The 18,969-nt window shown below is 35.8% G+C and overlaps 3 protein-coding genes and 2 long non-coding RNA genes across 10 annotated transcripts in view; 3 read left to right on the top strand and 2 right to left on the bottom strand.

Moving 5' to 3' along the window:
• Positions 1 to 1,263: 1,263 nt before the first annotated feature.
• LOC108358961 (uncharacterized) lies at positions 1,264 to 2,666 on the top strand. The gene is made up of 3 exons (XR_001846862.1): positions 1,264 to 1,304; positions 1,365 to 1,473; positions 1,533 to 2,666. It is a non-coding gene; the product is annotated as an uncharacterized LOC108358961 (long non-coding RNA).
• Positions 2,667 to 4,890: 2,224 nt separating this feature from the next.
• EMC4 (ER membrane protein complex subunit 4) lies at positions 4,891 to 5,892 on the top strand. The gene is made up of 3 exons (XM_017610512.1): positions 4,891 to 5,081; positions 5,143 to 5,272; positions 5,348 to 5,892. Exons 1-3 carry the CDS (start codon positions 5,026 to 5,028, stop codon positions 5,660 to 5,662), a joined length of 501 nt encoding a protein of 166 aa, XP_017466001.1. The 5' UTR covers positions 4,891 to 5,025; the 3' UTR covers positions 5,663 to 5,892.
• Positions 5,791 to 8,263, bottom strand: LOC108358960 (uncharacterized protein C7orf73). 2 transcript variants are annotated; one of them, XM_017610514.1, is made up of 4 exons: positions 7,853 to 8,263; positions 6,779 to 6,832; positions 6,654 to 6,724; positions 5,791 to 5,988 (listed from the first exon to the last, which is right to left on the bottom strand). In XM_017610514.1, exons 1-4 carry the CDS (start codon positions 7,865 to 7,867, stop codon positions 5,928 to 5,930), a joined length of 201 nt encoding a protein of 66 aa, XP_017466003.1. In that variant the 5' UTR covers positions 7,868 to 8,263; the 3' UTR covers positions 5,791 to 5,927. The 2 variants fall into 2 exon arrangements, with proteins under 2 accessions (XP_017466003.1, XP_017466002.1); XM_017610513.1 differs by lacking the exon at positions 7,853 to 8,263 and adding an exon at positions 7,488 to 7,806.
• Positions 8,264 to 13,770: 5,507 nt separating this feature from the next.
• LOC108358956 (BAG family molecular chaperone regulator 2) overlaps positions 13,771 to 18,969 on the top strand; it is a 7,695-nt gene continuing 2,496 nt past the window's right edge. Inside the window, exons 1-3 of one of the 5 annotated variants that reach the window (XM_017610507.1) lie at positions 13,771 to 14,318; positions 16,600 to 17,342; positions 18,907 to 18,927. In XM_017610507.1, coding sequence (XP_017465996.1) covers positions 17,065 to 17,342; positions 18,907 to 18,927 — 299 coding nt within the window. In that variant the 5' untranslated portion in view covers positions 13,771 to 14,318; positions 16,600 to 17,064. The other 4 variants (XM_017610510.1, XM_017610509.1, XM_017610508.1 and 1 more) reach the window with 4 other exon arrangements.
• Positions 17,338 to 18,900, bottom strand: LOC108358958 (uncharacterized). Its single transcript, XR_001846861.1, has 2 exons — positions 17,660 to 18,900; positions 17,338 to 17,488 (listed from the first exon to the last, which is right to left on the bottom strand). It is a non-coding gene; the product is annotated as an uncharacterized LOC108358958 (long non-coding RNA).

The raw sequence follows: 18,969 nt of genomic DNA, 5'->3' as shown, positions 1-18,969 counted from the left end.
CTATCTGCTTTAAATAAAATAGAACTTACGTAATCGTATCGGATTCGAATTCTAATTACCTACATAAATGAGCTACCGAAACTAGTAATGGAATCGTTATATAATATTTTATGTTCTTTGGCATAATTAAATTAATCTCAGAAATCAGCTTGCAAAGGTCAGTTAAGCTTTTTCATTAAAAATTTCAAATTTTCAATAACTTTACGTCTAGCTTAAAGGCAAAACAATTAAAAAAAAAACGTGTCCAGTAGTTTACAAGGGTATCCAAACGTCATTGCCGAATATATTTTTAAGGAAATGTTCATACCGAAATTGAGCGAAACCCATTAACGAAACTATCGAAAATATATCGATAGTTTTGAAAATAATATCGAATACTATCGATGGTCTGGCTATCGATAGTTTACACCTCTAGAAGAAGAGTTGCGTAGAAGGGAAATTTTTGAAAGATTCAGATTTGTGAGGTGAAACAAATTTGGCGATTCAGAGGGTTGAAAGAAATTTAGTTCAGAAAAGGAGAGCTTCCTCACCGTAGTAAAGGGATTCCCCGCTAAAAACTTAATTTGGCGCCGGTACTGAATATCCGAATGGAGAATAAATTTTTTCATGTATTTCAACCCTTCGTTGAGCGCAACTGATCTATGAGGCACAGCCAGCGCATTTTTTTTTTTATTTCGCCGTGCCCTTTTATACCTTTAACTTTGCTGAGCTCAGTAGCTGCCTCTTTTCAAGTGCTCTATACAGCAAAACCACTCAGTTTTTGTTTGACTACCAGAACGAGAAGCCGATTAAAAAAAATCGATTATCGTGCCATGAAATATCGATATTCAGAATAATCGATACGATATCGAACATTCCTAATTGTGTGTAACTTGACGCATAAGCTTTGTTGACGGGGATCTCAGTATATCCAGTAAAAAAACTGTGGTGAAGTCCTTTATGGGGATAAAGTTTCCAGAGGTGAAATTTTAGGTAGCACACAATTTCTTACACGCATGGTTGCTTTTCAGCACTCATGAAAGAAACTTAAGAAATATTTGAAAAAAAAGTTCATATAGTACATTAATTTTTGAAAGAAATACCATATAATGTATGTACTCTGGTTAATAATATCAAAAAATTTATTAGAACCACCGTTTAATGTTATATTTGATACAAATTAATATTGCTGCCCCGAACGCTCTGCGCCTTGCCACTGAATAATAGATTTACTAAAATTACATCCCTGGTCCTTGCTCTTTCTGTATCGCATCGTGGTGAATTCACATTTCTCAGAAATTTGACAACAAAACAAAACAAAGCGAGTATTTTATTTGCTAATTTTTGCGATTTCAATTGTTTAATGTAAATTTATGTCTTTTTAGGATATGTCGAGCCAACAAAGAAGGCGCAGTTGGAAAATTGAGTAATTAGTAATGAAGTAGCAGGCATATTTGGAAAATTATGCCGATAAGCAGGATGGAATTTGGGAAAGTAAGTGCATGGTTGCAGCATATCTATGTATAAAAAGTATTTAATTAAATTGTTTATAGAAATGTTATAAATCGAGTGGCTCATTTACGATGTGCTCCAAACATTTGGCGAACTTTTTTTCGCCTTTTCAACGTGCTAAGTAACAAGTTAAGAGGACTGCCATCACGGCCGGTAAGAAACCTCAAGCAAAGGGCAGACAACCTTCCAGGAAGCTGCCTCCTGTCCCAGAGCCGAAGCTGCAGTTCAGCAAGAGCAGGTCAGCAAATTGCTACCCTGATCAAACGTAAACTAAAGCGCTCTGCTGTGATTGCACTCCGTAAATGTGAAAACTTGGTGCATGCTGAGAAATATCAAACAAGAAAACTCGGTGATGGACGCCGTGAGATGGAGGAGCGCTGTGTGGCAAAGAAATGCGGCCAATTCGACGGGCCTGAAAAATCCAAATTGGCTTTTGTGATCCGCATCCGCGGTATCAACAAAGTTGCACAAAAAGTGCGTAGTTTTACAGTTCTGTCTTCGCCACATTAAAACGGTGTGTTCAACAAATTGAGCAAGGCAACCATTAATATGCTACGTATGCCGAACCCTATATGGGGTTATCCAAATCTTAAATCAGTTCGTGAATTGATGTACAAACGTGGAATGGTCAAGCGTGTCCCAATCTCTGCTTTGTGATCGAACGCAAATTTCGCGAAGCGCACGAAATTCAGTGCGTTGATTCACTTCACTTCAAGAAAGCCCCCAACTTCCTGTTGCTATTCAAGCTCAACACATCAACCCGAGGCTGGCGCAAGAAGGCTAATCACTACGTTGAGGTTGGTGATTTCGGTAGCCGTGAGGATAAGATCAACAAATTGCTGCACAAGATGGCTTAAAGAAATTGTTGTTTTGTATTTAAGGCGACAATATAATTTGGCACATCTTCAAAAGACGCCCAAGCAAAAAAAAAAAAAAGAAAATTAAAAAACTCCTGAAGTGGCCTTTTCACGTGTCGATTTCTGTCGACTGGAAAATTTACTTAAGATATCGACTAGCCAAAACGCTTACATAAAGGCAGCTTAAATAACGTTCAAATTAATCATTTCCTTTGAGATGGGAAATACCAATAACCATTTCATAATTTCGAAAATTATTCCATTTATATTTGTTCTTGCATTTTCCACACCACTTGTGAGGTATGCTTTTACGCGCGTTACCGATTTTTTTTTTTAATGTGCTCGGTTGCCCAGGAGGCCTATTTTCACCTTTACAACTTAACATAAACAGAATTAGAACTAAAGCATGCAATATATAAAGAAAATTAAAAGTTGTCTTACATCTAGTAAACTTAAAAAATTGCACATTAAATTCATTTTTCATTATAAAATAAAATTAAATATCACAATTCCGTTCAAGTGTATACATATGTACATATTTACAAAATGTGGTCTGTTTGCACCCACAGTAAGTTCCCATGAAGCCTAGCCTAAATTCAGAACTGAAAAAAAACGAGCAAATGGGGTCGGAAACTACTAGCCCTAAAAGCATAATGTGGAAAATGTTTGAAGAGCTGCGAAATTGTATTGCAATAATAAAAATAACAGTGCATAAATTGGAAAAATGGCTTTTGTTTTGCTTTATAATTTTTGGGAATATTGGTTCAGATGGAATTTTTTTATTTGTTTGGTTTTTCAGCTCGATAATGATGCACCCAGGGTTGCATTTACTGTCTATGAAAATATTTCATGAAGCTTTCCAAAATTAGCTACTAGCCACTAAAAGTTGGTTAAGCTTAAATTAAATAGTTTTTTTTTTTTTTAATATTTTTATTGAGCTTTGTACCACGATTGTTTATTAGGAAAAATTGAAAAAGCAACAAAGTCTAAGCGGTAGAAGTTATAGCACTATTTCGGAGATCACCACATCTCCTCATCAGACTTCTTTTTCTAGACTTCTAGTCTGATGAGGAGATGTGGTGATCTCCGAAATAGTGCTATAACTTCTACCGCTTAGACTTTGTTGCTTTTTCAATTTTTCCTAATAAACAATCGTGGTACAAAGCTCAATAAAAATATTAAAAATAAAATGTTAACAAGCCACAATAACATTGACGAAATAGTTTTTTATTAAATATTTATTCCTGGTATTTAGTAAAAATCATTCATCTCAATACTAATATATGAAATGAAAGTAAATAAAAAAAATCTACGAATACATTTCATGAATATTTTGTCATAGGGCCATTATTAAATACAGACATAACTTTGTCGGGCGTTGGTACTGACGTATATAGAATTATAATGCGTTGGAGAGAGATAAATATACAAGTTCAACGCGCTAATTTAGGTATCCTTGTATGTGTATACCTGTTACTCGTCTGGCATATACTCCAACTGCGAAAATAATGACAATTATAATTTATGTAGATCCCTGGATAAAAGATTGTCACAAGTTACTTTCGGTAACTCACGATTGAAGTTTGGAATGCAATTTCTCAGAAACACGACTACAGATTTTCTCCAAAGTGTCGGAGAATGCTATGTACTAGTTCATGAAATTCTTAAATTATCTTATTTTTTTAGTTTAGTGTCAACCATTTATGAGTTTAATAAAATTTTGTCGTATACGACATTTGTCAAAAAATTTTTTTAGTGATATGCGCCAAAATGTGATGACAATTTTTATAAATTAACCATACTTTTTACTAATCAGCCTAATCGTGAGTTTCGCCCGAACAAAATTTCGCCAACAATTTTTTCATCCACCTGTAGTGAACACACGCAAACGAAAAGTAAAAAGTGACCCGGTTCTAGAAAATGAAACTCATGATAAAGCTGAATATGTCGGAAACTAAAGAAGAACAGATAACTCTATTTGAAAGATTTTGATTAGTTTAGTACGACAGCAATACTAACGCAATTTGTACCAAATAACCGAAAACATTTTAGTCAATTACTCGGAAACTAAAGAAGATATCCAAAAACCACAGATTGTCAAAATGACGCTTCCGGAAATTTTCCATCCAAGCGACGATATTTGAATGTTACTCACATATTTTCGAGCCTGTATGTAAATTTTCGGGAGAAAGGTTAAAAAGTATATTCATCTACTGAAAAGATATTTTTGCAGATTCACAATTTATTTAAAATAAATCTATTAGCCCAATCTCCAATTCCATGTGAATAAATCTCCCCAGTGCTTAAATAATTTTCACCACATTAAATAGCTGCACAACACCCTAATTGCCGTAAAAGCGTTGCTTGCAACACTAGTCCTTTATGGGGACCAAACTTGGCGATAAAAAAATAGCTAAGTTTGTTTACTGGATATACTGAGACGGGGATGTTGACGTTGGCGGTGACGCTGTCGCAAACGGATGGTATGTACTTCACTTTTAATAACCGTTCACAGGTGAGTCGTACTCACCACACCTCATTCACAATATGACTGGTTGACAGCTGTCTAAAACAAACTTTTTTGACGTTTTACTCTTATTTTTAATTAACATTAAATTTTTACTTCGTCTGATCTGAGTTATTCTTTCAATTTGTTTAATAAAAGTAAAAAAGAAACATGTCAACGAAGCAATCCGCGAAAAAATTAAAATGGGCATTAGATTTCAGTAATAGGTTTGTTTGTGTGTGTACGCGATGTCGACTGAAAATGGCATTTAATCTTCGATTTTTTTAGCAAAAATTCTGACTTGCCTTCTCCTCCGGGATATAATCCCTCGGTACTAGTTAATCACACTGAAGTAGTGCGGGATCAGCGGCTTGTCATAAAAAAATCTTGGGACTTGGCGCTTGGTCCATTGAAACAGGTATATACGTCCACAAAATTTCTCAAACCTAGGTCATTATGTGCATATGTCTTATATTTTATTTATTGACTGTAGATTCCGATGAATTTATTTATTATGTACATGTCCGGTAGTTCCATTTCGATATTCCCCATAATGATGGTCGGCATGATGTTGATTAGACCACTAAAAGCGATGTTTTCCACGGCAGTAACATCGAAGATGGCTGATGGAGCTCAAGGCAGCGGTCAGAAGCTTGTATATTTTTTGGGTAATTTGGCAAACGTAGCGGTGGCGTTGTACAAGTGTCACAGCATGGGTCTTTTACCGACACACGCATCCGATTGGTTGGCATTCGTAGAACCACAAACGCGCCTAGAGTACTACGGCGGCGGGGTCTCGTTTGTTTAGGATTATTTTTAAGTCAATATAATACATAGGCAGGTTCTGAAATTCACTTCCGAGTGAATTCCAACCCCCATTCAATTTGAATTCAAAGTGAAGTTGGTGACAATCACTCTGAAGTGAAATGCGAAACCTTCATGTTTACTTTTTTTCATGTATTCAACAGTCTATACTTATGATATGCGAACATTGTTAACACTAAAAAAGCAAATAAAAATATCGGTGGTACAATAGAATTATTGTAAATGTAAATCACGCGCAGACAGAAAAGTTACTCAATTAACTTTTTAGCGTTCTTCTTCACATCATGCATGAGCTGCTCTGCTGCCGATCTGAAAATAGAAACATGAATCTTAACCCCTTGTTGGCAAAATTTAAAATTAATTCGTAAAAAATGATTGGGATTTTATTAAATCTATGTCATGCCTAGGAAATACCTGCATGTACGCGTAATTAAGTCATAACCATTTTAAATCTTCAAGCCCACCAAGTTACAGGCATTGTAAAAGCGATTTTAAAATTTATGCAAACTCAATGAAATACACATTTTATTATTGAAATCTTCATTATCTATTTCTATATTCCTATTTTATATCTCTTACATCCTTGATGTTGCTCGTAGTATGTATATTGAGAATTTGTAGTATGTACTTTTTAATTTTCTATCGGCCGAAAAAATGGTGCTTTAAATTAGATTTTTAAGCGCCTCATTTTTGCTTAATTTTTCATTGCTGAATGAACTTCGTTTGCATACGGGATAAAACGAAATATGTTGTAATATATTACATTATTGTATTTTAATTAACACTTGTAAAAGAGGAGAAAATAATAATTTAAACTTTTTAATATTTTCGCTATAAATAGCCTTCTTTTGTCTTTATCTATGAGCGTATATATTATATACAACAGTATTTTCTGAGAATTAAAACTCTAATGACGTCACCATAGTTTATTAAAAGTCTTATTAATTATATTATTCTATACATTTGTGTTTTACTTTTTTCGGTGTTCGTCGGCAAATTCTTTTATCTTCTCGACCAATTTTCCGGGTTCATCCACACGAGGAACCTGGAAATAGTTAATTTCTCAATAAATTGTTAAAAGTAAATTTAATTGTGTTACCTCATAATTTTGACTTAGGTATATTCCGGTATATATACCAGCACCGAACGTAAGCTGAAATTAAAAATATAAATTAGTATGATAACCCGTGCTCAACTAATGGCGTTTTCGTTTCTACAAAAAAATGTTGCCTTCTCATTGCACTCTTCTTAGTGTTTGTGCGTAGACAAAGAGAAGGAACCTTTTTTGGCAAAAACGAAAACGCCATAAGGTTTAATAAAAGCTGATAAAAATTTTAAACATGCGCTAATATAGATATACCACACATGTTTACATGTACATACATATTTAAAACTTTCAAATCTGAAATAAGTCTCCTTCGAGAATTCCGAATATCTGAGCCTCCAGAAAGTATCGCGATAAAGGTATAAATGTGTACATATCTGTGTTCATATGGAATAGTAGCTTGTCGTAGCATATGATTGCGTATGACTCACTGGCGCGCAGCGGTTGAAGAACTTTTGACAAATAAACGTGCAAGAAATAGTTCCGATAGTAGCAAGTCAAAAGTCTTATTAATAGGGAATTTACATGATTCAACTTTAACAGGCGATTAGTTAAATCAAAAGTTGAACGAAAGTAGGCAGCCGACCAACTTCATTGAAAGCGATTAGTTGAAAGGCCGTTTACACCAGCCGTACCACCACCATCGTACATTAATTTGGCAGGATGAACGCAAATATTAAGTTCTCCAAAATTACATATGTACCTGTAATAAAAATTTGGTCCTTCCTACGGGTGTGTGCATAGACTGGATTTTTTTTTTATCCTATTGGTCAAGAACATTTGATGACAAAGGACATATCTTCATTTGGCCAGTTATATAACATCTAAAATTCACTAATAATTACAAGTCACCACGTATACTGCTTTAATTCTGTTAATTCTGTATATGTATACTATAAGCCAATTTAGGGACTTAACAAAGAGAGTCGCAGAGAATGTCCAAAAACTCACACAAGCACGAAAATTGCTGTCGTTTTTGTCAATTATGCATTATCGTTGCCATCATATTAATTTGCAACAAAAGACAATTACCTAATTCGCAATTAATATTACTAAATAAAAACTTACCAAAAATTTCAACATGTCCGAAAAATCTAATGCCACTTTGAAGAGTTTCTCAAAAACTGAGCACAAAACGAAATGAAAGCAAAAACAAGTTGCTTTGTATGAAATCAGCTGGCGTATACAAACAATGATGGGGCGAATATGTGCAAGAGGGATGAGACGATTGGGGTGAATTGAAAGTGCTATGGGTTTTATATTTTGTTTTTATCCGGTTAGGCCTAGTAGATTAGATAACCACTAGTTATATTTTCTGAAACACCTTTTTATCACAATTTAAACGAGATAAGGATTTTATATCGGTTATTGCGGATCCCAACCAGTTTCTTTTTTATATAATACCATATACTTTGATATAGATAAATTCGTTAATAGAGACCAACGAGAAACAACTATTATCAAAATGAATCGAGTTACTAAAATAGCTTTCCCAAGGCATATGAACATGAACGAAAGACACAAGATCACGCCTTAAGGAAAGAAAGAAAAAAGTTATTTTCTAGCTGTTGAAATCTCGACGCCATCTTTGTTGTAAGAAGTAAACAACGAAGAGAACAAAAAAAAAACGCGTAATTGTTGAACGCATGAATAATCATTTTTATTATGCAAATTCTCCTATAAATGATGTCGTTGTGTTAAATTATTCTTTACCTTATGTGTGCTACCGTTGTCACAAGCGAAAATTAAGAAAATTGCAGTAAAAAGCCACCACCAAATTGTAAACAACGAACAAATGTAAACAAACAGCTTATGTCAAAATCGCCCTACTTTTTTCATAAGTGCGATTATAACGGGCCACTCTTCTGCTGTCGTGATCTTGTCTTTTTGGTTCATGGCATATGAATGCGCCTTATTTTTATTTATTATTTGTCACATGGTCAGCATTTATTGACGTGATCCAAGTATCGCGATATTTATTGACGGTGTAGCATGCAGTATTGATGGATCGTGATCTGACGAAATGTATGGATCGCGTTTTGAAAGTGCTTCAATATTTATTGACGGTAATGCGATATCAAATTTTTTAGAAATTTTGCGATATGGATCCATCAATACCAAAGAACGTGGATAATAAGAAGGAACAACTCGTTATAATTGTGGCGAAAGGGCGCAACAGGGGCGTGCATTCTCTTTTCATCCAATCAAAAAACGCATTACCGAGATTTTCCAGCCGGTTAGGGCACTTTCGCTACAATTACAACGAGTTTTGCCTTGTTATTACGTTCTTTGTCAATACTGCATGCTACACCGTCAATAAATATCGCGATACTTGGATCACGTCAATAAATACTGACCGTGTGACCCTAAAAATTTTCTGGATCATGATAAAAACATACCAAAGTAGAACCGTTCTCTCAATTTGTCGGCCATGATGTTTTTGTGAAGTTTGCCAACATTTTAAAATCATATAAAAGTGAAAATAAAAAATTGAAATTGTTCGAAATTGTTGTTGCTTGAGATTGAAAATGAAAATGTGTGTGTGAGTTTGTGAGTAAATTTAAAAATTAAATTGTTTGGAAACGTCAAGAATTTTAAAAGTGACTCTCAGCGGTTCTACCTCACTATATTTTTATCATGATCTGGATCGCGGATCGCAATATTGTCAATAAATATTGAGCGTGTAGCACTCCATGCATTTCGTCAGTAGATCTTGTACTCTCATAATGCGAACATCGAAAACGTATTCGCTATGCTTTCGTTCTCGTTGCTTAAAACCTTTCAAAACAAATTGAAAAAATTTTAATTAACATGGGAAACCTTAAAATAATTTGGAATGCATTATCTGCAAAATATTCATACAAAATAATAAGCGTTCAGCACAAAAATTATGCAAATACTGTAAATGGATTTTCATTGCTGGTGGCTAGTTTAATATGAAATAGTCTTGGTCATGGGCGTAGCCAGGTAGGAGCAGGGGGGTGCTCGAGCCCCCCTAACTTTTAAATTTTCCTTATATATATATAAAATAGTATCCTGAAATACCAGCTCAATTGACGCGAGCCCCCCTCCCTAAATTTCATTCTGGCTACGCCGATGGTCTTGGTCACAAGCAATGATCTATTGGGAAAACTAAAATAGCTCAAATATAGAGCGTGTCAGACGTGGAAATATTTTCCACTTTTCCACGCATTACGCTGTCAAATTGAGAAAGATAAATTTTTTTTTCCCATGAGTGAACAGCCAGAAAGACCTTTCTGTTAGGGAGGTCGGAAAAACATCGATGCATCGAAAATATCGATGTTTTGCTTCGATGCATCGAAAATTTTCCACTCGATGTATAAATAGACGATGTATCGATGCATCGATGTATCGATGTTTTTTGAAAACTGACATCTACGGTACATTGAACCGTCATTCCAGTTTTTCAATTGTTCAAAAAAAAGAAGTGACTTTGGCCAAAAAATTTAAATGGCTGCAAGAAGTTTCGTTAGAAACATAATTAGCTCAGTTGCAGTAATTTATTTCAAATTTTCTACAATTTGGCTAATAACATATTTTGTTGGGAAACATTATCAGAAAAATCCTATGCAAAATATCGATGTATATTTCGATGAATCGAATCAAAGAAAAACATCGATGTATTTTTGCCACTGACTTCCCTATTCCTGTAGGGTGGAAAACTGTTGATGACTCTATCGATAGTATCGATGGCTTTTGACTATCGAAAACATCGATGGTTTTGTAATCAGTATCGATAGTTTTCACTCATATACACATTATTCGGTGATATACATAATTCAGAGCGCAGATGCTGCTTGAAGGCAAAACTCGTTGATAAAATGGTGTTCCTTAACAAAAATATCGACATATTTTAGCAATTAGGACCTCATTTTCAATAAAAGTTGTTATGTTTGATTTTTGGACTTTTTAATCAATACTATCGATAGTACTATCGATAGTGTCGACATTTTCGATAGTATCGATACTATCAATGGTTGTCACTATCGACTATTGATGGCCAGGGCCATCAGTTTTCCAGCTCTTCTAGGCTTAAACACGGCAACTCGAAGTTTTTTGAAGACAGGGCGTCGAGAAAAGGAGAAGGGCATTGAGTTGCTCGTGCTCGGGCAACACGCTTTNGACTATCGACTATTGATGGCCAGGGCCATCAGTTTTCCAGCTCTTCTAGGCTTAGACACGGCAACTCGAAGTTTTTTGAAGACAGGGCGACGAGAAAAGGAGAAGGGCATTGAGTTGCTCGTGCTCGGGCAACACGCTTTGTGCTCTCGTTCGTCAGAGTATTTCAAGTTGCAGCTGACGACATCAATTGTGTACTAAAGAGTTGCTCTGTGTGAATGCCGCGGGCAACATCGAAGGGGAAGTTGCCGAAAATAAGCAACAAAAGTTTCCTTGTGTGGACTCAGTGGGGCTGGGTAACTCATTGAATTTTAGCCAGTTAACTCAATGACTCAAGCTCATTTTAATGAGTCAGCTCAGTGAGGTTACACAATTGAGCTATGACACAAAATAATTTGCATACCTAACTCACTGTTTATTCGATGGTGAAAAGTTCTTTTTCAATATTGCCTGATTATAAAAAGGCAATAATATGACCATCGAAAAAGAAAATAAAGTTAAATGTGGCATCGTCTTGATTATAAAAAGGCAATAAGATTACCATCGACAAATCTTCGGTAACGTGCATAATAGACCTGTTATTCCATGAACCAAAAAGACAAGATCACTACAGCAGAAGAGTGGCCCGTTATAATCGCACTTATGAAAAAAGTAGGGCGATTTTGACATAAGCCGTTTGTTTACATTTGTTCGTTGTTTACAATTTGGTGGTGGCTTTTTACTGCAATTTTCTTAATTTTCGCTTGTGACAACGTGTGCACACATAAGGTAAAGAATAATTTAACACAACGACATGATTTATAGGAGAATTTGCATAATAAAAATGATTATTCATGCGTTCAACAATTACGCGTTTTTTTTTGTTCTCTTCGTTGTTTACTTCTTACAACAAAGATGGCGTCGAGGATTCAACAGCTAGAAAATAACTTTTTTCTTTCTTTCCTTAAGGCGTGATCTTGTGTCTTTCGTTCATGCTGTTATTCTCTAATTACCGGATCTGGTCCGGATTGTTAGGGAAAGAACCTGTGGTAGATGCTCAAAAAAGTGGCAGACCTAGCACAATGTGGGAGGAGTCCGATCACCGGTTCTATGCCATCTTGTTTCGTTGGAAAAAGAGCGAAAAGTAAACAAAGCAAAGAAAACCACGAAAACCAAAATTAGCCAAAATTATTGTCAGCCACTTTAAGCACACAATGTAGGTAAAATTAACAATTAAAACGCTTTACAATGTGTTGTCATGTTGAATTAACTCTTCTTTAGGGGTCTATTCTGCACGTTACCGAAGATTTTGTGACCGGAAAATTTTAATACTGTGGCGAATACTGCGGCCACGCGAAGCGAACAACGAGAAATAGGCAGAATGTTCGAGGAATGACGTAGAATGTTCCACAAAGAGAAACGTCAAGTTGGATGAACACTGCGAACAGCGAGCGAAAGAGAATGAGCGATAAACTTCTGAACGTTCTAGAGTTGCCATAAGTACGAGCGCAGGTATATAAGGGCGCCGCCACAGCGAGGTGAGTTATTTACGAGTTACAAGACAGCAAGCTACAAGTAAAGTGAGCAGAGAAGTAAGTTGCGAATAAGCAAGATATAAGTTTAATTGTGTTTCCAAGTTTAGTTAAGCGCTGTTATTGCTTTAACAAGTATTGTAAATTGTTTTTACTGTATTAGCGAGTATTCTAAATTGTTTGTTGTACAATAAAGTTAATTGTACTACAATTTGGTCATCGATTGCATTTATTTAACAATCCAGCGATACGAACCGAGAGATTTGGGAAATCCGGACGAGGTTGCAAGGATAATCGTAACAATACCAAAAAATGTTACCACTTCTTGTCACCACGTTTTTAGGTACGTTGGTAATGCAGTGAAAATATTCAGCAATTCAGCTATGAAGATTTGTGGAAATTCCTGTATTGTATCAATATTTTGTTACCAGCTTATGAGATGGTAACCAAATTCACCGGTTACAAGAGAGCACAGAGTGCGAAAAAGGTTTATGCCTGGAGTATAATGTAAGTAACGGAACGGAGCGAACTGTCACTTAATTATCTATTGTATGGGCAATGAATTCGAACGATTATAATGCACTTGAACGTAACGTAAAACGGAAGCATCTAAATTCAATAGATCCTTACGAATTCGCCGCGATTTATTACGATTCGCCCGCTGCATTATAGCCAAGGTATTAAGGTTGACACTTTAATTACCGGTTACAAAATTTATGTTACCAGTGCAGAATCGACCTGTTAGTTAAATAAAAGTGTAATATAGTGGTGCTTATGATGTAAACAAACGCTCAGCTGACGAATCTGCTTTCCCAAACTTTTTTCCCAAAACCAATTACGAATAAAACGTCGCGTTCTCACGTGATCTTGTATTTTTGGTTTATGAAAAAACACATCATTTTGACAAAAGGTGCAAATTCGCCGTGAAATCAGTGGCTCCGGTAACACCCAAGGCGAATTTATACAAGGTGGCAAGGCGAATTTATACAAGGTGGTGTTGATGGCGAATTTAGATTTTCGCCGAGGTACGTCTTAGTGTCAAAATGATGTGTTTGTTGTAAAATGAATTCGCCTTGTTTACAACAAACACATCATTTTGACATTCAGTAGTACCGTGGCGAAAATTTAATTCGCCATCAACACCACCTTGTATAAATTCGCCTTGGGTAACACCACTTTGGTTAGATTCGCCTTGGCTACCACCTTATATGAATACGCCTTGAGTCAGGGGTTGTACCCGTTACTAAGTAACGAATACATACGGTTTGCTACAGCTCTACCCCACACAAATTTCAAGTTTACTCAATACAAANTGGCTGTACCCGTTACTAATAACGAATACATATGGTTTGCTACAGCTCTACCCCACACAAATTTCAAGTTTACTCAATACAAATCTATGCGAAATAAATCAGCAAACAGATTTTGTGAATAAACACCAAAAAAGTTTAAACCTGGTAAAAAATTGGAAAAGTACAAATTGTTTGCCATAAGTGGAAAAACAACAACCGGCATAGCTTGGTGACCGACCTCGTTTAGTTTCTTTTCAACTACTTATTCGCAGTACACAAAATACAACGAATGCCGAAAAAATTGTGGAATCAGTAAACAGAAACCTACCGCAAAAAGAGTCAGTGCAGCTGTGGAAATTAAAGGCGGAATATTACGTGTATTGAATGAATTATTTGTGAAAAAATTGCAGCCACTTTTACTGCATGTTTTCTTATATACTGCTATCTAAAGCCAAGTCAAAAGCGATCCAGTTAAAAAGTGGGCACCAATTTGGTAACTACCATTAAAAGACTATTCAGAGGACATAAGGCGAAATTTTCCGAAACACCAGAAGACGATCCCAGTGCCCTGTTCCGAGTTTGCCTACGCAGGTAATTAGTCGTGACTCACCACTCACCTACACGCCCCCTCTTAGGTCCAGTGCTTGAGTGACAGTCGCATTATAAGCAGCTGTGAGTGGGAGGTGGAGAAGGAAGAACAAGAAATTAACTTCTTTCCAGAACGTGTTGACGTGTGGAAAGGTGATTCCCAAGACAAACACTACGCATAGGGATTCTATGGGGGGTCTATTGGCTAATAATTTCGTATATGTATTTATCTAAACTCCGGCGTTGTATACTCGTAGAAGTGCTGTAAAAATTCGGAAAAGCAAATATGCCGATGTTGTGAAAAGTTGAAAATGTGCGGGAAATTAAGCATGTCGTTCATTTGCGAATTGCCAATTGTAATCAACGAACAGCCTGCCTATTTACGCGAATATATCAATACTTTCTAGAATAATGTAGTGTTTTGCGGTTGCGTGTTCCGATTCCTTGTGTCTAACCATAAAAAAAGCGTACGTGTGTAGAAATACATATATAGATCAAGTAAACAATAACGAAAATCAAGCTAAAGCGTGTTCTTACCCACTGGCCATGACAATGGTCTCGAATATTCGCATGTGTCATAACAAAATAGACCAAAGCAATAGGAAAATTTGCTTATTTTGTGTGTAATTTAAAATNAGGAGGTGGAGAAGGAAGAACAAGAAATTAACTTCTTTCCAGAACGTGTTGACGTAGGGAAAGGTGACTCCCAAGACAAACACTACGCATAGGGATTCTATGGGGGGTCTATTGGCTAATAATTTCGTATACGTATTTATCTAAACTCCGGCGTTGTATACTCGTAGAAGTGCTGTAAAAATTCGGAAAAGCAAATATGCCGATGTTGTGAAAAGTTGAAAATGTGCGGGAAATTAAGCATGTCGTTCATTTGCGAATTGCCAATTGTAATCAACGAACAGCCTGCCTATTTACGCGAATATATCAATACTTTCTAGAATAATGTAGTGTTTTGCGGTTGCGTGTTCCGATTCCTTGTGTCTAACCATAAAAAAAGCGTACGTGTGTAGAAATACATATATAGATCAAGTAAACAATAACGAAAATCAAGCTAAAGCGTGTTCTTACCCACTGGCCATGACAATGGTCTCGAATATTCGCATGTGTCATAACAAAATAGACCAAAGCAATAGGAAAATTTGCTTATTTTGTGTGTAATTTAAAATTTATTCCATTGAAAACGTATCGAAATATTCTTCAAAAAGGCAAAAAGGAAAGGAATTGGGTATATATTTATTTGCCGTATTTTATTCCTTTGCTTTAACCACATNTTTATTGGGTATATATTTATTTGCCGTATTTTATTCCTTTGCTTTAACCACATGCAAAATCCGTCCGCGCCCGCGTTTTTCTGTCTACATTCTACATCCCTTTTGAATTACCTTTTAATAATTTTTTGTGCTATTTGTTTTTGGGGGAGTGCGCCCAAAGAAAAAGACGATCTCACAACTAACAGAAGAACCGCGGGCTGTTGTATATTNGTAACCATAAAAAAGCGTACGTGTGTAGAAATACATATGTAGATCAAGTAAACAATAACGAAAATCAAGCTAAAGCGTGTTCTTACCCACTGGCCATGACAATGGTCTCGAATATTCGCATGTGTCATAACAAAATAGACCAAAGCAATAGGAAAATTTGCTTATTTTGTGTGTAATTTAAAATTTATTCCATTGAAAACGTATCGAAATATTCTTCAAAAAGGCAAAAAGGAAAGGAATTGGGTATATATTTATTTGCCGTATTTTATTCCTTTGCTTTAACCACATGCAAAATCCGTCCGCGCCCGCGTTTTTCTGTCTACATTCTACATCCCTTTTGAATTACCTTTTAATAATTTTTTGTGCTATTTGTTTTTGGGGGAGTGCGCCCAAAGAAAAAGACGATCTCACAACTAACAGAAGAACCGCGGGCTGTTGTATATTACGCGTAATGTTCGATAGCTTTCTCAGTATGCTACGTAAGCGTCGCCGTCTCGAGAACGTCGCGGAGGAGCCAAACACACAAATAACCACAGGACCAGCCGAACGGGCAGCTGGCGCCGATGCATATTGGGATACGTTATTTAATTCAAGTCCAGCAGCAGCGGCTGCTGCAGCTGATTTAAGTAGACCTTCCTTCTCCACTGCCGCTCCGCTTGCGAGCACATCACGGACTGCAGCGGCAGATATCAGCGATATGTCTTTGTTGTCGCTACCATCTCTGGCACTTTGCCCTCTTGATAGGTAATTTAATATTAATATAATTCTTGTTTTAATTATCTTTTCAGTATTTTTGACGTTCAAACATAACGTCGAGCAACAAATTGAGGCTGGCTTCAAAGCGAGATAAAATATTAAGATAAAATATATACTTTTAACAAAGTAGAAACAGAATATACAGCCGCTTTTCTATTTTAGTATATAAAGCAAACATAATATACAACCGCACATTCCAAGTTACACATATAGATACCAAACTCAAAACAAAAGAGATGTAATAAAAAATCTAAAAGTAAAAAATAGTTAACAACTTGCAAGATTTTTTGGCCAGTTAATAGACTCTAAAACAACGACGATAGTAGGCGTTCTCAAATATAGGCAACAGCGACGAAAACGTTAACAATACAACGTTAAGAAAACAACCATAACAACGCTACACAGATTTAGTGTTTTGAAGACTCTTGGCTTCATTTCTGTTTATTTAGCTGAGCGTTAAACGCAGCATTGCTTCCACCACGTCTCAGGGAGAAGATATGGATATTGATTCCGCTCCTGTGCCACCACCACAGGAGTATTCAGATAATCCAGCAGGCTATCAATCGGAATCATCTATGAATTTCGATTATTTGCACGGCTTAAATGAGAACGCCTCAGCATCAGCAAAGGCGTCTTCATCAGCGACATCACTGAGCGGCCATGGTAGCTCATTGGACTCGCCACGCCATTTTAGTGGCGTTGGCGCCGGTAGCATGGATGCAAGCACGTCAATGCAGAGTTATGGATACGTTGACGAAAGTAAAGCATTGGACAGGTTGTTACTAAAGTGTATTTAAAGTAAAAAAAAGTAAATTATATAAACTTCATAAACATTTAGTTGGTGCTAAGGCGATCGTAAATGAAAATGCAAATGTATTGTTCGTTTAAAGTACAAGAACGCGTATCAAGATAATGTAAAACCTTGTTTTACAGTGAAGAGTAAAGCCTGTGCTATTTCAAACCCGACTAAATATCGATCTTTTGGTATGATTGGATAAGACTTGATGCCAGAAGCTTACAGTGAGCAAATCTCATTTTTGGCATAAATGTCAGTTACGAGGTTTTGCAGAACCACGATACGCGCTTTTGTACTTNTTATCTCCTTTATCCGTAATCATCTATACCTTTTGTAACTAAATATCGATCTTTTGGTATGATTGGATAAGACTTGATGCCAGGAGCTTACAGTGAGCAAATCTCATTTTTGGCATAAATGTCAGTTACAAGGTTTTGCAGAACCACGATACGCGCTTTTGTACTTTAAACGACGCTATACATATCTACATATATGTATATGAATACCTACATATGTATGTGTATATGTACTTATGTAAGTGAAATGGGCTTGCTTGAAAAAGTGTGTGGGTATTACATATAATTATAGCAGTTTTCAGTGATTTAAATAGTTGTTACGAGCGCGCGTAAAGCAAGCTCACAGCCACTTTCGTTTTCATAATTCCGTATAAGGACGGGTGATCGCGAACACCCTATAGCTTACATTATAAAACACACATTCTTCAAAAGTGTATTAATTAACAAATTTTCACTTTTTGATATTAAGCGCTAAAAATGTTCACAGCCGCATATTTACCATCCAGCAAAAACGAAAGTAAAAGTTAAAAAGAACCAAAGTAGTCTTCCTTCCCCATCTGATTAAAATGGCCTTGGAAATAATTTTTTTTTGCATCTTCTGATAAACGGGGAACTTTGAGTTATTACACTTTTGAAGAACTCTGCGATATGTATGTATGCACGCACATAGATTGGTCAACAAAAGTATATTATGGTAAACGAGTTTCTAAATATTTACATATTCTTTAAGGATGGTGCTTCATATAGACTTTGTATAGTTAAACTTTAAATTTAACTTTAGGCATAGTAAAACCAAACATGCTCTTTTTTGTCTGCCTTGTACTTAAATTATACATATAACAGTTAACCAAATAACAAAAATACTGACTTATACTATATGCCGTTCAATAGCGTGATTTGGTCTTGTTTCTTAATTAGTTACAATCGTTTACCAAAATATACTGCACTAACAAAGCTATTGGGAATTTAATAAGTACATTAATCTTATTTCGTGGATTCCCCATTATTTTTTATCGCACTTTATATATTTATTCTTAAGTATAAAATGTAGTACGGCTTTTTTCACTAAATAATATTTACAAATATTTCTATTTATTTTATTTTTCATTTTAATCGTATGTATGTAAATCGACGTACTTCCCAACCAATCAAATAACCAACCACCATCTTTGCCTACAAAACAAATACCATCAACTACTCAATTGTCTCACCATAAAATGTCACACTGTAACAATTATGATAAACAGGCCCTTTAACCTGAACGAAAGGTAAATTTCGTTTTTTGCAGTTGATTTCTTTACTAGATACTT

This window comes from Rhagoletis zephyria, unplaced genomic scaffold, assembly GCF_001687245.7.
Source record: "Rhagoletis zephyria isolate East Lansing unplaced genomic scaffold, Rhagoletis_zephyria_1.1 Rzeph_scaffold_00318, whole genome shotgun sequence".
Classification (NCBI taxonomy): Eukaryota; Metazoa; Arthropoda; class Insecta; order Diptera; family Tephritidae; genus Rhagoletis; species Rhagoletis zephyria.
Note: the sequence above shows the minus strand (reverse complement) of the source record. Positions and strands in the feature narration are given on the sequence as shown.